At 42.2% G+C, this 22,585-nt stretch overlaps 1 protein-coding gene across 4 annotated transcripts in view; it reads left to right on the forward strand.

Annotated features, from left to right (window-relative positions):
• Positions 1-22,585, forward strand: part of CADM1 (cell adhesion molecule 1) — a 334,266-nt gene that overhangs the window by 302,462 nt on the left and 9,219 nt on the right. The window contains exons 9-10 of one of the 4 annotated variants that reach the window (XM_060017915.1): positions 7,307-7,339; positions 14,831-14,884. The exons of 2 other annotated variants lie outside the window; for them this stretch is intronic. In XM_060017915.1, coding sequence (XP_059873898.1) covers positions 7,307-7,339; positions 14,831-14,884 — 87 coding nt within the window. The remainder of the gene's footprint in view (positions 1-7,306; positions 7,340-14,830; positions 14,885-22,585) is intronic. One more of the 4 variants, XM_060017916.1, reaches the window with a different exon arrangement.

Here is a 22,585-nt window from a genome sequence, read left to right on the forward strand (position 1 = left end):
GTCCTGCGTGGGGAAGCTCTCCTGACTTACCTGTGAAGGCCACATCTAAAGGTAGATTGACCTGCAGAAGATTTTTGCAGGCTCTAGAGTACTGAAAGGAGCATTTGATATCAATTTGCCATATCAACATTGTTATGGTTTTATAACTATTCAGCCACTAATGTCATTAGAATCGCTTTCCAAATAAGAAACCATCTGAGGGATAAAATTGGGATGGGAGCCGCGCAGAGCCTCCTGTGATTTCCCATAAGATTCTTTGGTGTCTCTGTTCTCTTTCGTGTACGTTAATCTTCTGACCATATATTTCTGTTTTGACTATTGCTACTGGCAGACCCCCACTCCCTTTTCTTTTTTTTTTTAATATCAAGTTGTCCATGTGGTTTCATTCATGAAGATATATGCTATATTATAGGAGAGCAAAATGCCTAATTTAAATTGCACTTTAAATCCATCCACGGCATCCTCTGTGAAAATACAGAGACAGCCAACCATTACCTGGGGTAAGAGGCCTCCATGCAAATTCCTTTCAAAACCCAGAATCAAAGAAAAGCCTACTGCCATGGGAGGGTGGGGAGGGGGGAGGGCGTTGTTTGTTTTGTTTTGAACTTTCTTTGAAATTAGTTGACTTTGTATATTAGATGTACATAAAAGTACCTGTTTTTGTGTTTGGTGATAGCTTTTGCCCTGGTCTGCCAGTTGGATCAATCATGTTAGGAAAATATTCTGTGTTTCCCTCCCTAGTTAATGTGGATATTGTTTTATTTCTGCCTGGTTTTGCCCTGAGTTACGTACTTGATGAGAAGTACCATAGAAAACACTCAGCACTCAGTTTTAAACACCCTTAGCAGCTTAAATATAAAATTCAGGCCAGGAGGAGCTCAACCCGTAGGTCACATTTATACATGTGACTGTCATAAATTAAAAAATTAAAATCACCTTAGAATAAGAAATGAATAGCTACAGGGCCGAATTCTGAAACACATTTAAGAATCCTTTCATAAGAATGAAGTAGGTCATTTATAAATGAGTTTTTCTCTTTTTGAAGGTCCATATCCAATTAAATGTTTTGTGTTTCTTGGAAAAGAAAACAGTAAGGTTTTTCTTATTGGTATCTAATCACTCAGTACCCAATATACCTTGGAGAAAGTGAGTCCCACCCCCAGGCTCACATTATTATTTTGGCATTCATAGCCTCCTATCATAAGCTTTTTTGTGTGTGTAACGTGGGTCAGGTCACATAAATAAAGAAGGTGAGAACAGCCCTTATCCTTCCGGCGGATGCCAAACTGGGGAAACTCAACAACCAAGCACATGTTTTCAGTTTCCTAAATACAAAAGAAAGAAGTACACCTGTCTTAAGACTGACTCTGTAGCATGACCAGCTATGTTACAATAGAGAGCTTTGCTCCACATAGAGCTGTCTGTTCTCCAGGGTCTTAGCGTCGTGATTCCTACTCTGTGCTATTGATATCTGCATGACATAAGAGGTAACGCTTTTAGGCATTCATTCAACGCGTATCAAGGACCCATAATATGTACAGCACTGTGCTAGTGCCCACGGAGACAGAAAATTCTTGAGACCCCTTAAAATATAGCTGAGGAAATAGGTTATACCCATTGGAACTCCTTAAGCAGGAGATACTGTGCACTTAGGGCTGATTCAGAAGATTGAAGAGACTGTCACAGGAGACGTAGAATTTGGTCTGTGCCACTAAAGAATGGATAGAATGTGGATAAGAAAGGATGGCATTTTGGAAATTAAGCCTGAAGGCCTAACTTTACTTCAAGCATCCATCGTCAGTGTTTGTGTCTGTTGTGTGTATTTATATTTGGGATATATATTAAGCTATCGTTGCTAGGAAATACACATCTCTCATCCTAGGATGTTTACTAAATTGCCTTTTTTCTAGAGTTGGCATCTACTCCATCAAGGCTGTTTTTCATTCATCATTTATTGAATACTTATCGAATGTTAGTGATATACATACCAGTATGCCTGGTGACAAGAATATTATTAGGGCACTAGTAGACACTCATGAGCTACCTGTTTTGTCACGAGCTCCCTTTCCAAGTTTTTGCCCCAGAGGTGCGTGGACCATGTTTTTCCATACTGTCTTCAGTGTATACGTTTTTATTTTTTTGATGATGATAAACTTATTACAAATAGCACCATAGCCAACCAGTTTTTGACCCATATTGACTTATGAGGGAATGGAAGAAATTAGTGATGAAGGTCACCTGATTCTGCATTTTTTTCAAAAAGGAATGAGAGATGGGAAGTCAGTGTGATTTTTTTTTCCCTAATGCCTCTATCATCATTTCCATGCTCTTATGTTCCTTGTTGAAAAATAATCCAAGAGAGAGGGGATTGACATGTTTTCATACTAAAGATTCATGCACAACAGTGCAAAAGAATAATCTCATAAATACAGGTTTCTTAGGATTAGAAAGTTGGAGCTATCTCAGTGGTGGGAAATAAAGGACTTGGCAGGAAGGACCCAGCCCTCCAGGAGATGAATATAAACTACTACTTCTAGAGCTGCTGCCCTCTCCCCACCATCACCCTCCTGCATCCCTCTCTTTTCCTCCCCTCACCGGTGCCTCACCCCTCTCTGTCCCTCCTCCCGCCCAGCAGGGACACAACATAGGATAGGAATTGTTTTCCTTGTTAAATGAAACCACGGTACTGGTGGTTATTATTATTATTATTATTATTTTGAGAACATCTGGTTTGCAAATGAGACGATCTCAGGGGTACAGTAGCACTTGTGAACAATTCTGAAGAAGCTTTTAACAAAACTGGAAATTAACCAAAAAGAAAGAAAAAAGAACAACAACGTACTCCCCTTCCTGCTGTTCCGTGGCACACAATCTCTTCAGTCAAAGGGGAGATGACAGGAAGACAGAAGAAAGCTTTCTTATGGGTCTCCTATTCGGGCCTTTTAGCTTCAGTTCCGTTCCTATCCATTTCCCCCATCCCTGAGCAATGGGAGTTTAATTAAAGCTGAACATAGATGGAAAGAAAATTAACCAGGAAACCAGTAGAAAATAAATTTCAAAGTTTAATTTTCCAGCAGGTATGTTTGCTTTCAATAGATTTCAAATATGTCAAGAAGAAAGAAAAAGAGGGAACTATACTTAATATATATTGGCCAGCACAGCACCATCGTGAGAATAAAACCGTCAGGGGAAGTCCTTGCCTACCCTAGCGTCTAGCTTTAAGGCAGCTCCGTAACACAAACTGAAGGGGAATTCAATTAAGAAAACCCATTGGCTCCTTATTGACTTTAGTTAAGAAAATAAACTGAGAGAAACTGTATTAAAATATGTCTGGACTGCTTAGTATGCTTTCATTTAAGCTTATGACAATCAAAATGGCAGAATTTAAATTCTTTACAATTAAGCTCTGCTTTTGAGCAGATTGGGTTATTACCCTATGCATTTTTTAACGTACAGCCTACTCATACCGTCCCCCCTTCCCCCCAAATGCAGCCTTGCAGTGAATCTGGGCATTATAAAGCAGGAGTACCATAGAGCAGTTGGAGAAGAAAAAGTATTTAAGGTTGTGAATTTAATTTCATTCCTGGATTTTCATTTTCATTTATGACACCCGTTGTGTTTGAGACCACGGACTAATTTATGGATTAGTTTTAAACCCCCAGTCTGTCACACTCAATGAACAATTCTAAGTTGGAGAGAATCCATATGAAAGGATTAGAATGTGCCACAGTGGAGCTTACACATGACTGTTTCAGCTAAACATTGCCCAGCTGCCTCGCATGAGGTTTTTTTGTTGTTGTTGTTTTTGGTTTGGGGTTTTTTTTGCTACTTGGTTAAATGGATGGTGTCTCTAATCTGACACATTGTCTGAGCCTTTTGATTTTGAAAATATCTGATACTGCCACTGTGAAATATAGGTGATGTTTAATGTATTCAAGGTAGGGTCCCATAAACTGTTTGTATGGCTGGGAGACTGAAAGTCGATATTCAGTGAAATGTTCATCTTTCAAATAGCAGTGCAGGCCCTGCCCTTGGATACCTTGTTTAATTATACTCATAAAACAGCTAGAGAGTGACTATTAAGACCATACACACTTACTGGGTTTGCAGGAACGTGGGATTGCTTTTTCTTGACCATATAAAAATAGATGTACAATAAAGTTCTCCCTCATTGTAATTAAAATTAAAAGAGACAGTAGCTCAAAGAGGCTTTTTTAATTTCATAACCCTACACCACCATAAGTCCAGCTCAACTTTCTGTGACCTATTTTTCTCCTAGGCCTAGCGCAAAGATTATTTTTTAAAGGCAGCCGCAGAATGAAGTTTGAAACAGCCTCTGTTAGGGCAATTAGGCACTCTCATTTTTCAAGTTAATTAGAGCCTACGTTATCTTCTATTGGAAAGTTACTGTTTGCATTTTGCCTGTACACTTAGAATGTTATCAAACAATACAGTGACCCCACAAGTTGATTCACAGGGGTGGGCTAGCACATCTCTCCAGTCTCCTGATTAAGATACCTTAATAAATCCTACTTCACAGAGCCGCACTCACTTCAGAGCTAGGGTGTCTGTGGTTTCTGCATGACGTCGTAATGCAATTATGAAGGAGAATTAGATTCTGTCACAGTGCTCTCCTGCGGGGAGCACAAAGTCACTTCTAAAGATTTTTTTTTTTCATTCTTTACTTGAAATAGCCTCTGTTCAGATACCACACCAGATGCTCTTAGAGAAATGGAATCAGCGACTCCCCCATTCACCCTCAATCTCGGTCTCAACTTTGTAGCCAAGCCTGTGTGTCTGCTGCCCTCTGCCACTCCATTGCTGATCCCTGGTTTTGCCATTCCCAGCTGCAGTAACTGTGTTGTTTGACTTGAACATGTGTTTGCTTTTCACTGTTTTAGAACTGTGTGTTTTCCTTCTCAACATCCCTTTCTCTTCCCTGTTGGGCGCAATTGATGGATTTCCCATCCCCAGAATGGGGAGGCAGGCTGCCCTGTGAACTTCCCTTCATTTGTTCTCTGGTACCCACAGGGAAGCGTACACCCAGCTTCCCTTAGTTTGATTTCGTCATAAAGCTGACGTGATGTTGTGATGTAGGCAGACAGTAAATTGGGGAGTCGTCGGTTAATGCTAAGACATTATTTTTGAGGACCCTTAGATTTTACTCCAACCCCTTTCTTTCATTTTATACTAATGATTTACCTGGTGAAAATGAAGCATATTAGAAGTGCTGCTACAAAACTAACGAGCCAAAATGTTTATTGCTTTTTTTAAAATTAATTTTGGAAAGAAGCCAGTGTCTAGCCATAAAATATATTAACTTTCATATAAGTGTTTCTGTACAAATGTGCATTTGATTTTGCCCCTGCAATTGAAAGCACCTCAAACTAACACTTGACTTGAATGTTTCAAGTAAGGAGACGTGTCAGACGTGTCATGAGCATCTGATGTAGAGATGTTTCATCTGAACAATTTTCGGTATTGTTTTTTAACTGCTTTTTTATGCATACAGACTTGTAAGTAAGTATTGCGTTCTGGTGTGGTTTATTTTATGTTTTTCTTTCCTTCATCTGTTCTTCAGAAACTCAGCCATAAGTTCTATTAAGCTGTAGTGGCCTCTCGGACTTCTGGTTAATTCTGGCTCCTTAGAAGGGCTCTGATTTTTTGATGGTCTAGGGTTCTGAGGAAAGGGGAATTGAAGGGGAACACTGGTGTGAATTCGTGTGTCATATTTATAAATCAGAAGCACCAGGCTCGTTGGACCAAAAAAAAATGTTACATTTGGCATTCTGGTGCATTTAAACATTGCCTATGTCAAGTCCAAAGGCGTCTTTTGGTGTCTCCAGAACTCATGAAAATAATTACCAGCTAAATAGCTGCATGATAAAAAAGGACAGGTAACTACTTGCAGTGTCAACCCAGGATCCCACTACAGCTCGACATGACCAGCTCATGTGTGAGTGTCTCCACTCCTTTCTGGCCAGAAAGGCATCGTGGAGGGAGACACCTTGAGAAGGTAGAACTGAAAATTAAAACCCGGCCAGATGGGTTGACGTTGGAATGAAGTTGGCTAGAAGAGGGGTATTAAAACGACTCTGGGAGAGGAATGTTGCCGTGCATTTTGTTAGATATTTATCCCACTTCCCCTCTAGCCAAAAAGAAAAAGAAAATTTCTGGAGCCCCCTGAGGAATTTCCTGTGAAGAGGAGCCAGTATAGCAGGCCTGGTTTTGAAGCCTGGTAGAAGGAGAAAACTTGAACGGCATTAGAAATAGAAGAAGAGACAAACCACGGTTTCTTCCATAACAAGTGCATCTGGCAGTGAAAAAACCTCCCGTGCCATCTCCTGATTCACCCTGAAGGCAGGACTCCTGGCAGCTCACAGCAGTGAATGTGGTTCTGGATCGTGAGCAAAGGGACGGCTGGATGCTTTAATTTTTGGAATGTCACATGATGAGAAGTGGCATTTGGCAAATTATGTGGACTTGGGTGTTTTCCATGCAAGACTTCTTGCCCTTAGATTGTAACATAGTAAGATCTGCAGAGTGGAGGATGGCTGAGTGGTGAGTATGAGTGCGTGTGTGTGTGTGCGTGTGTGTGTGTGTGTGCATGTGCGTGTGCGTGTGTGTGTGTGTGTGTGTGTGTGTGTATAGAAACTAATCTGAAAGCCTTTAACATGTTCATTCCCCTGGCCTCCCAGTTAATTGAACTTTCCAGCTCAACCCTGCTGAAATAACACACTGGATGGAAAACTTGAACCCATATATTCATCTACAGGCATCTGCGCATGAGCCATAAAAGGATCCTAAATGTGCAATTGATTCAGCGACGCCTGATTGGCAGTCGTAAAGCCTGAGTGCCTGGGTGGGTTGGGTTAAAACAAAGGCAATGTTTGAATGTATGAATCTGCTGTTCAGCCAGCCTCCCGACTGAGCTTTTCTGTCACAGTCCTGAGCCTTGGTGCGTTCAGAGCCATCTACCAGTCACTGAGTTTGCACTGGTGTTTCTCATCACTTTGCATGTTCCCCTGACTATTGACTAGCAAGTAGATGTATCCTGGCAAGACCCCCAGAACCAAAGAATCTACTGTTTTCCTCACTGGCTCGCAGCTTTGAGCTGAAGGCATGTCTTAAAACAGTGCAACTCACTTCAAATGCTTTTGGCTTTTCATTTATTATTGCTTGTCACGCGATGTTCTTTGAAAGCTTGCTCATATATTATCTGTTCCATTTTTTTCCATTTTCCCTTTTTTTGCATGCCGTTCCTCCTGTTTCTTCCCTTCCTCCAATCCTCTGTTCCCGTCTGTAGACACCACGGCGACGACAGAACCAGCAGTCCACGGTTGGTACCACATTACTGTTTATCTACCTTCTCAGCACTGCTGAGCGGCAAGGCAAGCCTGGGAAAAAGAGAAATGTAGTCTTCAAGGGAAACTGTGTTCCGAGTAGACTGACCTCATAAATATACTCTAATTTGTGAGGCTTGAAAGGATGTCGAGTCTTGTCATTTCTGTTGTGAGTTCGGTGTTCAATGGTTGCAATCTGAGATGAGGCCTCCCTGTCGGCTGGCTGGGCTGCAGGAGTTTTAGCTGCACGTAGCCCTTAATTCTATAATGCCGCCAGACATTGAAATATAAGGGACTCCAAAAAAAAACCTAATATTTGCCTAAAAATCATAGCATCTGAATTAAAGGCCCAGTTGCTTTCTTCGTTCATAGGCTAGAATCTTAGGTACATTTTGAAGAGGCGTCATTTATGTCACTTAGTAGTCGAGACTGAAGGACAGGTCAGGGCGGAAGATTCCTGTTTAAATTCATGACGTAGGGATGAGGAAGAACATTGTTCTTCTTTAATTATCATATTTACCTCCACGGCCTCTTGCAGGTTCACCCTTAATCTCCACGTGTGCATAAAAGTTTATGCTACCATTTGGCGGGAAACAGCTCCAAACAAGAATGACACCATATGTACATTTCAACAGCATTAACTGGGACTCAAAAAAAAATCATTTGTGTGTGGGTCCTTGTAGGCAAAATACTAAAAAAAAAAAAAACTCCTCACGATGTTAGCCAAAAGCTGATAAAAACCGAGTAAATACAGCTCAGCAGGGGGCATCAGGAAATCCTTTTCCGAATTAATCCACTGACTTCCTAGGTTGGAATAGGTCCATTCACTTTTCTATATGTCTCCAATCAGAAAATGAGAATCACGTTTCATCTGTATATTACTGTATTACTTAGCTCACATCTCACCCTGGCAATATTGTGCTTTGGAGAAAGATATGTTAGTTAAAAATGGGCTGAATTTTAATAACTGAATTCAAGGGAATTATTTGGTAAAGGGCCTACTTACGTCGCTTTGCACATTGTGCAGGATTGAAATCTATCAGTTAAATGACAAGAGGTGATCAGCCAACCCTATGGTGTTCATTCAACTTTTAGAGAAACAGCTCTTCCCAGCACGACTGACCTTCTCAAACAGACCTGCATTTGAGGACTTAACCAGTTAGAAATCTCTGAGCAAAACCTGTGCTGTGTGAGCCGTCCTTGAAGGTCAGGCCTTTATGCTTGGCTGACCACCCCCCATATTTGGACCTTCTGATGAGAAATTCTGAGAAAGCAAAACAAACTTGGGTATGGGGCAGTATCCCTCCCCACCCTAACCCACCTCCCCCTGCCCTCCCTGTCACTGGCACAAAGGGAAAAGTTCATAAAATTAGTTAAAGGGCCAGATACACCAACAATCATGAGAAATCAATTAGGTAAAAAACTTCCACTTTCCAAGGTAATGCCCCATGGTGCTCACTGCATCTCAGACACTGCACTCCATTAAGCTCAGTTATTTGTAGGTTTCATCATTAATTGAGCACTTCCTGACTTTTATCGATTATTCTCAGAGCTTTAAGGCTATTTTAATGTAGTTCAAGAGATTTTTGTTCTATTCTTTTTAAGATGCTTTAAGTTCTGAGCTTTCTATAATTAACTCCAGGGTCAAATGTAATCATAAGATTCCTGAATTCTGTGAGATCTTTGAAGAGATACTGATCATTTATCTCAAGACTCCAGGCTTCTGTTTTCTAGGTCCCTTCAGTAACATTTGTGTAGTTATATGACTCTAATAGTTGTAGGTCTTGGAGTTGGGTGGGGTATTCAAGGTAAAAAATATGTCCCCCTGGGCTTCCCTGGTGGCACAGTGGTTGAGAGTTCGCCTGCCGATGCAGGGGACGTGGGTTCGTGCCCCGGTCCGGGAGGATCCCACATGCCGCAGAGCGGCTGGGCCCGTGAGCCATGGCCGCTGGGCCTGTGCGTCTGGAGCCCGTGCTCCGCGACGGGAGAGGCCACGACAGTGAGAGCCCCACGTACCACACACAAAAAAAATAACAGAAAAAAAAATATGTCCCCTGAGCTGAAAAATGAGAAATTAATTTAGGGAGCCAGTCCTGATCTTAGGATACTAGTATTTGAACATGTATTTCTCTATGGAGAAAGAAAGTGAAGGTGATCTCTTTTTGTAGTATAATAGAGAGACACTTGGAATAGGAATCTAGCATTCGTGTGACAGGAAACAGAGATGCCTGTGTACTGTGAGAAACAACCACTGTCTTACTAGTTCAGGGATAGTGTTCAAGCCAGCAATGTCCCAGTAGGATGCTATTGACCAGCAGTGAATGAGAAGTATACCTACAGCCAAGAAATTAGGGGAGAAAAAAAAGGAAGTAAGAATAGTATAATATGTGTGTGTGTGTGTGTGTGTGTGTGTGTGTGTGTATAAATATATGATCATCATATATAATATATGATTCCTTAGCAGGTAGAGAGAAGTGATAATCCAGGTTGATTCCTATAAAATGCATTTATAAATACATGCTCCAACTTGTCTAAAACCCTCACAGCATCCTCCCAAAGGGATCTGACCCCTCTTTTCAACAGCATACTCTCCAGCCCACAGCAAAAAGCTTTAATGAAAGCCAAAGTAATATCTAGAATTTTACTTAACAGGGGGAGAAAGTCTTCCAGGTCAGTTGTCAGGATAGAAAAGGCAATAGAATATGATTGGAGTTACAGAGCAGGGGACCACGTTTCCAAGGAGATGAGGATACAGAACTGACTTTATTCAAGTGACTTATGGGTAAAAGCCAGCTTCTTCCATATAACAACCATGTGACTTAGATTCATTTGAGAATTATCCTGAGATGCTCATGTTGGAGATCTGGGCCTAGAAAAATGTTGTGGTTTGATAACTTGGCAACTTAAATGACAAGACGTACTGGGTCAGCCAGTTGTGACCATTGTACTGGTCTTAAAAGTTTTCATACTGGATTTCTTTCCATACTTCTCTTTTCTTTTCTAAAAAGGAAAAAAAATAATTTTACAAAATGTTTTCCCTTTGAAGACTCATTAAAATATTTTATTCAAGCTTGTGTTGCTAGAGTATGTATGAAGTATATCAGTTGTTTATGTATGTTGACCTTTTGTTCTTACCAATATCTGATTAGAATAAGCATGTATTGGGAGGTTAGAAGTGCATGGGCATGATTCAAAAGCAAATGGATTTTCTCCAAAAAGAAACCAAACAACAGTCAGCCACAATGTGTCTTTAAGGATATAATTGATAGTACAGTAAAGATAAATGTGAGTGTAAGAGTGGGATTCCTAGACTAGGGCGATGGAAGGGATCTTTGAAGAAAGATCTTGAGCATTTGTGTTTTTGGAGCTCATCCTTAAGGCCTGGACAGGAAGAATCCTGTGTTATGTGTGCATGTTGAGAAATGCAAAAAACACTCTGCCAAATCCTGGTACCACATGGTCTGAAATTTATGGCAGAAATGCATGAGTGACGTTAAGCACGGATGGTGTACTCGTTCCTATGATTATTGATGTGTGGGTGCGTGTGATGGTTTTTATTTGTTTGTTCCAATGTGGGGCGCTTCTCTGTAAGTGTCTTGTGCCTTGTTCTTTTTCTGCCCTGTGTGTCCCCTCTCCCTTCCCCCACCCACCTCCCTCGTGTGAGGTTTTGGGTGACAGCATGCCCATGGTCTGGAATAGTGCTTGTGCTTTTGCTGCACTGTAGTCAGCTGGCTTCCTCTGGGTTTGGGGGTTCTCTCTCTCTGTCTCTCTCTCTGTCTCTGTCTCTCTCTCTCTCTCTCTCTCTCTGTCTTTCTCTTTCTCTGTCTCTCCCCCCACTCTGCCCCACCGCTATTTCATTATTTTCAAGTCTACCCGTCCTTTTGCTTGCTACCTCTTGGTACATTAGAAGCTGATGATCTCATGAATTTATAATCCCAAATGAGTTATTAACTAGTTTTTAATTTAGTATGCAATTGTAGTGAGACTCAAACTGGGAACCCCTCTGACATAATTTTTCACTTTCAGTTTTGGTTTCAAAATGTTTGGCCTGTGCTAGATACATGCTTATCCCCTAGACCTCTGCCCTTAGGCAACTACCCCACGGATCTCCCTTTCCCTGACTTACTTCATAAGTCGTGCAAGCCGTGATGGAATTCTAAAAGCCCATGAAATTTCTTATCTTTCTATTCAATTGTGGGGAAATTCTGAAGCCCATTTTAAAGAAAAATAGCCAGCAGTGCGCATTATTACAACCTCTATGTCCACCATCCGTGTATGCACCCCTCTGCACATCTCTCTGTATGAGTACACAACAGTGGCATTCGAAGGCTGTCATTCAGTCAAGGGACTCTGCAGACATTGTATGTTCTACTCAAGAACAAAGCTAAAGAGGTTTACGAATGGCTGCAGGACCTGAAGATTGTGTTTCAGCCTTGATATGCAGTTTGGAAACAATGTGCTACTGTTTAACGGCGTGAACCAAATTTCTGCTAATGGGACCAAAGGAAAAACTCTCCACAAAAGCTGACAAAGCAGGAAGAACAGGATGACTGACTGAGCATTTAGATTAAAACTGCCGGGGCATCTGAACTCTTATGGCTGGTGATGGAAGTAACAGATTCCATAATATGGCCAAGTGATCAGACATATGCTGCTTAGGTAAGAGAGAGACCATCGCCTATTTTTTCATAATGGGAATGATACTAGGGCCAGTGGGAAGTTTTTTTGTTTCCTAGAGGTTTTATTTGATCATTCTGTTTTAAAATTTTCAGGGAAAAAAAAAAAAAGAAGGAAACCCTGATGAATTGAGCCCCAAGCATTTAGATATTACTTGACCTTGACCTTGAATTTAACTAACTTCAGGATTTCTTGCTGTTTCTAATTTTTGAGGTTTTCCTTAACCTGGTTCAAAATTGCTACGCCATACATACCATTTTTAGAAGCCAGCGATTTCTGCTGGAAAGGAGAAGTAACCATACCAACAGCAGAAGCACTGTCTGAGGAGGCTTAGGGCACGTGCAGCACGTGATTGATAGCATCACGAAGGAGCAAAAATCACGTCTGCGGAAGAGACGATTGTCGTGCGTGTATTAAATTATCATGTTTGCACCTTAGGATTTTATTAATTGCTCAAAAGAAAATCCCATATGGACCAAAAGTAAACTTTCATTTGTTTAACAAAGTTTAAAGAAATGTGTTGAATACATTTTAATTGAAGTGACCAGGAAGGGCTTGAGCGGATGATATGAAAAGTTCAAGAGAAAAACCCAGAAGTAATTTCCCACTTATTGTTAAATGGTGGAGTTTCCTTTTGAAGACTATTCTCTGCCTCACAGAATGCATCTTTTTCTTTGAGAAAAATGAGAGCTGTATAATTTTTATCACGAAAGAAAACTACCTAAGTCAAAGTAATTTTAGGAGGTAAATTTTGCTTGTACACTCAGTGCTTCAGTAAACTCTTCCTAATTATATTTATTTTGAAATTATCCAACTACGGCGGAGCACTATAGATTCATAAAATACAATAGTAGTGCAAAAACAAATTTAATGCCACTAACCTAGATGGCTTCCCACTTTGGGATATAATCTGAGCTGTAGATTCCAGAGGATTTGGTATATTTTAAAGTTTATGCCATTAAAAACCGACAGTTTCATCTTTAATGAGGTGTGTATAAACTGTCTGTCGCTTTTTAATGGGAAACTTTGCATATCAATGATATTTCATAAACATATTTGTCTTTATTTTTTTAAAATTAGCTTTCTAATGCCCTCCCCGGGGAAACAAGCCTTCAGCAGTAAAGCTGCCTACTTGAAACATCCTCGTTTAATATGGTTCAGTGGGTGCCAAGCATGTATGTAGCATGCTTTGATATTCATTGGGCCACGTAGAAGTGAGGGATTAGCCTCCTGAGAACTGCAAATTCATAATTAACTACAGAGGAGAACTTTATGTTGCCCATTTATAACAATTATTCAAATAATTGTATTCATCAGTCTTTATACAATGAATAAAGCCAATTAGAAATAGGAACACTTTCAACCAATCAGATTTCAGAACCAGTGGATAACATCCCTACTCAGTTGCCTCTATAATTTATTGCATTACTCATTGCTTTCCCATAGTTGCCTAAATCCATAGTTTGGGAACATCCATGGACTTCAAATCATCCCATTTTTAATTGGCATGTGCCATTGAATATTGGCAAGGGTCATGATGGAAATTCTTCAAGAGCTGGTGTGACGCTTTCTTTCACAGCACCAACCTAGCTCTCAATATTCATTTGGCCTCTTTATAAAACAACTCACAAAATCCAACCTTTCACTGTCCATTTCTACATTAAGTGTCTCTGTTGATTTGGGAGCTTCTGAATAGTGCGGTCAGTTTGACATTGCTTGTTTCCAGACACTTGTTTTAGTTGGTAGTTCACTAAGCATTACTCCCAAATCATTAATTCAGCAAATACTTACTGAGCTTACCTTTTGCGCTCGGCTATAAGAGAAGGGAAAGGTGAACAAAGACACGAGGCATGCCCCTCATTCCTGTTTAATAGGTCCACAAGTATCTTCAAAAGTGACAAATCTCATCAGAGAAGGATTAGCCAGTTGTTGCGCCAATGAGAAGACCTGGAGGTCTGCACAAACCAGACAGGACTTTGTGGTGTTTTTAACTTCATTAAAGGAGCGGCCTGCAAATACAGGAAGAGGAGAGGGAGGCCACCTCCTAACTGAGCCCCCCATGGTTTATCTGCTTTCCCCGTCACCTCTTTTCCTTCCAGGCAGAGCTAGCCGAGAGCCATCCCAGCTGGCCAACACTGGCGCTAACACGGATACAGGCACTTCAAGCTCCACTCGATTATCTCCTGACCTAACTGCTTTTTCAGCTTTGAGGGTTTCATTTTTTCAGGAATACCCCTGCTTTTTGAAATTCTCTTTTTGAAAAAAAAAACCATTTTGCAAATCAGATTTTCTGATGAAGGCAAACTGCAGTTAGCAGATGCCATACCATTTTGAAATCGATGATCCCAGATCATCCTCAATTGATAATGAACTGTGTTTGTCATTCTTGCCCAAGGATTTCAATTTACAGTGAAATGTGAACTAAAACTTACATACATCCGTATGTAACATCTCAATCTATTTGTATTTAAGAGATCTGTCAGAACATCAGTAGCTAACAATCAGGCTTTATTTTTTTCTTTCTGCATGCTGTTATGAATGAGTGATCTGAAACATTCACCTTCATGTTTCATGTGCTTTGAAAGTGGAGACTGAGGAATCTTTCTGCCTCAATTGTGTATCTATAACAAAATGAAATGATTGGAGAAACGTACTTAACGGATTAATACATTCAAGCTATCCATGAAAGAGAGAGAGATGGCAAGAGATTTGGCTCATGTTTTTTTTAAGAAATTCATCCTCAGTTCTTAAGTGTTTTGTTTATGTCCCTTGAGGAATGAAAAGAAAAACGATTTGTTTTTACTTGTAAGGCCTTACTCAGTTGCCCAATTCCGCAGAAGAACTGGACAGTGAGGACCTCTCAGGTAAGGGCTAGTCATTAGGTAAAAGGCTCTGCAGTGTCCAACCTGTGGGCCCTCCATCCACTTCCACAACACAGCCATTTGGATCGCTGAGCAGTCAATTCGCAATTGTGGATTTTAAGACTCAAGAAAAAAACAGATTTTTATTAACACTTTCTTCCTCCCCCCACCTCTCTTCCCTGTGTATTTTCAGATTGTATATTGTGTGTATATTTCAGATTGGGGGCTGACCGCTGTAAAGACCTCCAGGTCAATAATGACCTCCAGGTTGAATCATCTTTGGGATTGAACCAAAGCCACTCTGTTCAGTGGCTTAAAATAATTTTTATGTTCTAGGCATATAATGGTTCATGAGAAATTTGTTTTATTTCAAAGCTATTTAAGGATGTTGGATTATGAGACAAGATCTTTATTAAAAAAAAAAACCTCATATTGACCATCTCCTTCTGTGGAATAGACTAGAAAAGCCAGGTCATAGTTAATCTTAGAAGGAGGGGGAGGGGAGGGGAAGGAAGGAAAGGGGGGGCAATTGTTTTGTCACACACCATGATGCAAACTAATTATCCACCTCAGACCTTTTTCACAGCACACTGAGCTCTTGCAAAAGTAGGTTTCATGCTTGATTCCAGGATTTAGGTGTTACTAATCCAAAATAAGAAGCATATCCTATAAAGGAGGGGAAGGAGATTTAAAATGGTCAGAGCTAAACAATTATATGTGCTCCCATGATGTTGTGGGACTTCACTGCCAACCAGCTGCAGCTTTTGAAACATTCTGATCAGTTGCTTCTTAATAAGTCAATAAGGAAGGGCCCTTCCTCATCAGGAGAAACCAAGGCAGAGGACTGTAGTTGCTGACTCCAGCCTTTTGGAAACAAGGGTTCCATGTTGCCCTTCTCAAAGAGATTTCACTGCAGCTCCCTTGAATAGCTGGTTGCTAAGGTGCAGCTTTAACTACAGGTCTTACCCAGTGAGAGAATAAGATGGCACCACTATCTTTCACAAGCGATAGATTTCTTGCCTCCTCTGTGCTTCTGTCAAACCTCAGGGATGCCTTTATTTTTCTGCTATGTAGCATGTCCCAGTTTGAACCTGGCTGATGGATTTTCCCACAGAGTGGAAGCTCCAGGAGGCCATATTGGTTTTGTTCACTGCTGTACACCTGTCGTATCATAAGCACACAGTTGATACTTGTTGGACGAATAAATGAATTCCAAACCCCAAGGAGTTTAGATAGATAAATAAATAGAAGATTAGAAACGTAGCCAGCCATCAAAGGAGTGTTTTATTTTTGCCTCTTGGTGGTGGTATATTTAGAGAAGTTTCAAAAATGTTAGCTTGATTTTTTTTGGGAAATAAGAGCAAATGAGTCCTTCTCCCTGCTTGGAATATCATGCTGAGTGTAAGAAGACTGACTCCTCAGTTCCGATCCTGGCCCTAAATAAAACGGCCCTCTGACACAGTGGCAATTGTATCTTCTCAAGGATCCTAAGAAGGGACCAAGTTCTCCTTGGCCCTGATCCCTCTCAGCATATCAGCCAGACAGGATCGCTCATATGCAGGAGTCATTTTTCTCCTCTTTAGGAAAATGGGACGAAATCAGCCCTCATCCCTTCCCCGAGCATCATCAAGGAAGGAATACTCCAGGTCTCTCTGCTCTGCACCAAGTCAGAGGCAGCCTTGCTGCAGCTCTATCAATCACCCCTGAGTCGGGAGTGATAAGCCAACAACTGTTGTGTTCATAATAATTTGGTTAAATTAATAATTACGTTGTCCCCCTCCCCTCCCCCGTCCAGGAACGCTGCCGTTGTATATTGCGAGGGAGCCATAAGTCAAGTAGAACCCTGACGATCTGTCAGGCTGGGGCCGGGCTGCCTTTGCGTCTGGTTTGATGAACTAATCAAAAACTGATTAGCACCTTTGTTCAAAGGGGATGCTGATTAATCAATTACTATTGATTGTGAGCATGGCTTCACTCGGCAGCAAAGAGACATCTGAAGGGGAAAAAAAAACACCCGATAAAAATTGAGCAGCTGTCATAGTGTTTAAATTTATTAAAACAAAAAACATTACTTTTTATGAAGCTGTCTTGAAATGGGTCACTGAAGGAGAGCATATTGATTGAGAAAGGATGAACTTCTTAAATTTCTGTAGCCTAGAGACTGAATTCAATTATAATACAAGACAAACAGGTTAACACCCGTCTTAAACAGTCCATCAATAAATTAGAGGAGGTGTTGTACATTTAATGCTAAGCTGTGGTAATGAATAATATTACCATCCGTTCCCTGCTCCATCTGGGTAGAAACTTCATTCTTTCCTTATTATGGATAAATGTTATATCCTGCGTTTCCTTCACAATAATGATGGTCCGTTTTCTGCCGGCCCCTTGTCCTGCTTCCTCCCCCATACACCAGTGCCACCTCAGCTAATGCCGGTTTCCTCAGCACCATATGGTGCCCCAGCCTCACCCGGCAAAGCAAGTGGCCCAGCTGATCCTCCTCTTTAATCTGCATTAAAAAATTATGCTTGTGTGTAGTTCAGTGATTTAATTATTAGAGGACCTGGGGAGCTTCTCCAGTTCCAGTTTGAACCCTTTCATTGACTTTTTGGGTGTTAACTTTATTGATGACGGATCCACAAGAGTTTTGCGTTGCTTTATCAATTACATCTGCTATTTCCCCGTGACAGCTGGTGGTTATTGCCACCCATGTGGAATAGAATAGCTTCAAGCCTATTTATCCTTCTATTTTATTTTAAAACTTTAAAAAAAAATGCCTCCAACTGCCTCCCTCCCTTCAGCAATGGAAGGTCCTTCGGGGACTGTTTAGTGGAGTGTGGTGGTGAATATGCCGCCTGCCAGGGAATGGCCCTCCGGCACAATCAGAGCAATCCGTCAGGCTTCTGCTTTGGAAGCAAAGGCACCAACAAGAAATTTCAGAGCTCTCGTGCTTCCCGGAGAGAGACACGTTTTCAACTCTGGCCCTACATACAAGAAAGTGATCTGGAAAAATCAACATCTCCCTCACAGTCCATAGAAAAGTACGGATGGAAGGCAGATTCTAAGTGGCTTTGATAATCCATGCCAGGTGTTAAGGAAGAATCTAGGTGAGCCGGCTATAGTCCCTTAAGTGGATTACAGAGGAAACGGGCTCAAAATGTGGTCTAGATGTAGTTCATGGAAGCACTTAAAGGCCTTCAGATCCAGATTATCAGTTTTGGGGTGGGATATAAGACCATCTGGCTGTTGTGAGTGTCCGCAAAGTCCGGCTGAACTTGCTTGAAATGTGTGTAAGAAACTGTCAATAGACATAGCATTTGGGGGGACTCTTTCCTTACTGGCTCCCATGTAAAGTATGGCCCAGACTTGGCAAACAGGCAATTGCATTTTTTTTGTTAGGCTAGTAATAATAATGATGATGATAAAGAAAAACATCAAAAACCAGCTGGACTATGTAGACGAATTCAAGATCTGGCCCCTAAATCGCAGGCGAGGTCTCATTTAGCTTGTATTTGTATAGTATTTGACCGCTCGGGAAGCTTATGCACACATATGATCTCATTTGATCCACATTCATTCAACAATTGTTTGAGCTCCTCCTGTGTGCTGTGCTCAGGCCTGGGCACCAGGGATGCAGCAGTGAACAAGACCAACCAGGGGCTGGAGCTGCCCTGGATTTCACGTGCCAGAATCCTGCCCTCATACAGTTACATTCCAGTCAGGGAGACAAGCTCAAAACACAAGATAACGTCAGACTAATGCTGTGGGAAAAAATAAACCTGGGTAAAGTGAAAGTGAGTGACTGGGGCTGGGAAGAGGTGGAGGGTAGCCTAGAAATGCTCACCAGGGGAGGCCACTGGGACAGGAAGACCAAGAGATGAGCATGAGCCAGCCATGGGAGGATCGTCATGAAAATCCTGGGAGACTGTTAAGGAAGGGGTTGTTTACAAATGAGGGAACTGGGGCTCCAGAGGTTAAAATAATTTACTCAAGAGACAGAATCAGAATTTAAACATATGGGTCTTCCCGGTTCTTCAGGAAACAGAGACTTAGGTTGCCATGGCTCACGGGCCCAGCCGCTCCACGGCATGTGGGATCTTCCCGGACCGGGGCACGAACCCGTGTCCCCTGCATCGGCAGGCGGACTCTCAAGCACTGCGCCACCGGGGAAGCCCGAGACTTAGGTTTAAAGTGGTTATCCTTCCTCTGTGAGATCCACACTTCCTTTGCCCTGGTATCTTCTTGGGAACTCTTTCCCTCTTGGACCCTTTTCGATTCAGTCTGTGCATCCAAGGAATGAAGCAGGGAATGTTGAGCTCTCCAGAGCCCATCAGGTAGAGAGCCACGTGCTGACGACCGGGAAAGATCTCTTCCAGCGTTGAATCACGCTCTTTCCCATTCAAAGGGGACCTTAAACTCTGCTCAGATGTTTTCAGTGTCATTGTCCCATTGATCTCCTAAATTATGCGATGGATTTCCCACTGAGACGGTCCTAAATGCCATGGGAAAGTGTTGAGTTGCAGAAGGTTAACACATGTAGATTACCTTATTTTAAAATTCCTTTTAGTACAAGGCAGTGGACTGACAAATCATATTGGGTCCGTGCCAGCTTGGCCATGACTTTACCACCATGATGTAAGTTTGAATTTCATGGTATTGCTGATCTTCCCATAATCCAACATGCTGCTGTTTCCCCCATGGGGAGGAAGGAGACCATCAAATAGGAAATTTTCCTCCAAATTAAAGAGTTGGCAGGCTACAACACGAAATATGAATTCCAGTTCTACAGGTTGGACACTGCTTTGGGGTGACTTCACCATATTCATTAATCCATCCTCACACCCCCAAATGCCTGAGGTCCACTGAAGCATCTTTCTCCAGAGAGAGATTCTAGTGGGAAATGTATGTTTAGAAATACTTTTACAACCCTGTTCTCTTTATCAGATGTATACTCCTTTAAGGAAAACTCCAGTCTCATCCTCAGTGCCTTCCTGTTGCTTAAAATGGAAAAGGCAATCACACTTCTAAGTCCTTATTGTTAGATGAATAGGGAGGACTCGGGAGTGCGCCTTGTGGTCTCTTTGGTGATGATTAATGTCTTTGGGAGGATTTGCATCAAGTCATTTCCACTGTTGGTTACATTAACAAAATCAAGTTTACTTGAGAAGGGAGAAAAATCAACATTAAAAAAAAACTCTTGTTCTCATGTTTAGCTGACAGCAAGAGCTTAATATCCTGATACTTAAATGGTACACCTGAGTGATAACTTGGACTGGGCGGCTCACAGGACTGCCAGGCTCACAGCCTTGACCACCACCCAGGACCACCAGTCACACTGTGTGCCATTCTACGTAAATGAAAAGAAGGGGTTTGGTGACTTCAACTCAGCTAGTGTCTATGGGGCATCTTACCCTCTGAGAACAATGCTGAGTGTGCAGTACGACCCTTACCCCAAAGAGCTAGTAAGTATTTGCCTGGAATCAGTGACTGGAACTGGAATAAAGCCCTCTGTAGGCTTTATTACAGCAGATTTCAATTTGGCAAACACTTCTTGAGTGCCTATGATATGCCAAGCCCTGGCCCAGAGAGGCCCCTTCATATTCAGTGACACACTGGCCTCTCAAAACACCCCTGTGAATTGTATGATGGTGTTCCATGGCTCAGAGTAGCTGACTGACCTGCCTGGAGTCTCACAGAAAAGCAGTGAAGCCCAGCTTCTAGGCCAGATCTGTGGGCAAGTCCAGCGCACTTTCCAGCGGGCCATACAGGATGTGAGGTCCTAACTCTCCCTGCATCTCCTGTTCGGGCCTGTTTCTGGAGGATAACATAGGCAGTAACCGCCTAAGAGCCCGTGTGCGGTACTTCTGATCTCAGTGAATACCTGCGGAGCTCTGGGTGGCAGGATGATGATGATGATGATGACTGCAGTTTTCCTTTAAGTAGCTTAACATAGTTCCTTTGAAACAGTAGCATAGCTGCAGTGACGTTGCTAGAATGAGATGCAGCCGAGGGGTAGTCCTAGATGCCTGGGATGCTGTGTGAGAACCTTCATGATTTTTCTTGCCTTACATTTATTCCTTCCCTTCCACTTTCTCAGAAGACAGAAAAGAAATGTTATGCTGCACGGAGGCTAGTGTGCTCCAATATATATTAACATCTTAATGGGAAAGCTGTGCATGTACTGTATACATTTACTACTCTCTGACAAGAGGGAATTAAATGTCAGAAGGATTTGTAGCATCTATAATTGAATTGCTGCTGAGAAAAGCAAATCTTAAAGAAGAATAACATATTAGGATTAGCAAATAATGTGGCATTTTGTCAGCGCATGCCATTCAGTTTGTTCCCCTTCAGTAATAAAGTTGTGCTTTTTAAAATGCACACTTATTTTTGTTGCCATGGCGGGAGCTGCAGTAGGTGATGAGAATGAGAAGCTGCGGTTTGCAGATGGTGCCAGGTTTGCGGCTTGGTTTTGTTTTGTCTTTGAGGTCAGATTTTGGTTTTGTCTCAGAGGTGGAAAATCCACTGTCAGGCTTTTTCTTTCTTTCTAGTAAGAAGTAACAAATGACATCATAGTCACTAAGCTTCCTATGCAATAGACTAATCCCTACAGCCCTAGGAAGCAGGGGGCAGCGATTCCACCATGAACACCGCTTCTCGAAGTTTCTAATTAAACTGGCTTGTCTAGCCAGACCGCAGCCCAGGAAAAAGACTAGAACTAAAGCAAGTGACAGAACTGCTGTGAAAAGTCAACTGCTTCACTTTTTTCCCAGCTATTCATCGATAGAGAAATTACAGAAGGTTGAGCATATGAATTGTCCAATAAATAGAGGTAGGAAGACCCATCTCCTTAGAACCTCCCCTATGTTTTAGGTATTAATTTTGAAGATGAGACCTCAGGTAGTTTATAACCTTTGTTTAAAAATAGTATGTGCATTTAAGGGGAGTGTCTAGCTCTTCACAAGTTTTTAAGCGTGCTTTCTAGCCCAGGCCAAGGGTGGGTTGAAAGGTGAAGGAAAGCCAGGGCAGGGTGGTCCTCCCGCCCTCCGCCATGTGCTCGAACCGTATTACTGTATCACACTTCAGCTCCTCCGAGGTGGCAATGTGAGTGTCCGCCTGGGCTGAAGGTAGGCCGGCTGCAGCTGCAGCGGGCAGTCTGCTCAGCAGCCCCTCTGCCCACGTCGCTGTCTGCCAGGAGCTTGTCTAGGACATCCTGGCCATTCCCTAGCTATCCACGGATCTCTGCCTCGGGCAACAGAGCCTCCCAGGCTTTTCGCAGATCCATGATTAAGGCATTCACATGGCAGTTGATGTCAGGCATCCCGTGCCAGGTGGTAAAGTAGCCATAGCAACCGGGATCTGTTAGGCAGCGTGACTGCCGGAGCCCCGGCAGTCAGTCATTTGAGAAGTAAGAACAAGTAGAGAAAAGGAGGCCCCTGCAGGGAGGGGAAGGAGGCTGAAGTTCCACTAGCCGTCACTCTTCTTGTCAGACCCTAAGGAACGAGCGTCTTCAGAACTCCCCCTTGCATATTGCCCACGAGGACAGGATCAAGCCAGGCCACCTGGCCCAAAGTAAAGAAAACTGAGCAGATTGGGCCATCACTCTTGGGAGAGTCTTTGAATTTTTTTGTCCTGGCGGTTTCTAAGATGCTAATGGGAACCCCATGTGGTTGAAGCTGTGACCCAAGCAGTAGTAGCCAACTT

This window comes from Delphinus delphis, chromosome 8 (assembly GCF_949987515.2).
Source record: "Delphinus delphis chromosome 8, mDelDel1.2, whole genome shotgun sequence".
Classification (NCBI taxonomy): Eukaryota; Metazoa; Chordata; class Mammalia; order Artiodactyla; family Delphinidae; genus Delphinus; species Delphinus delphis.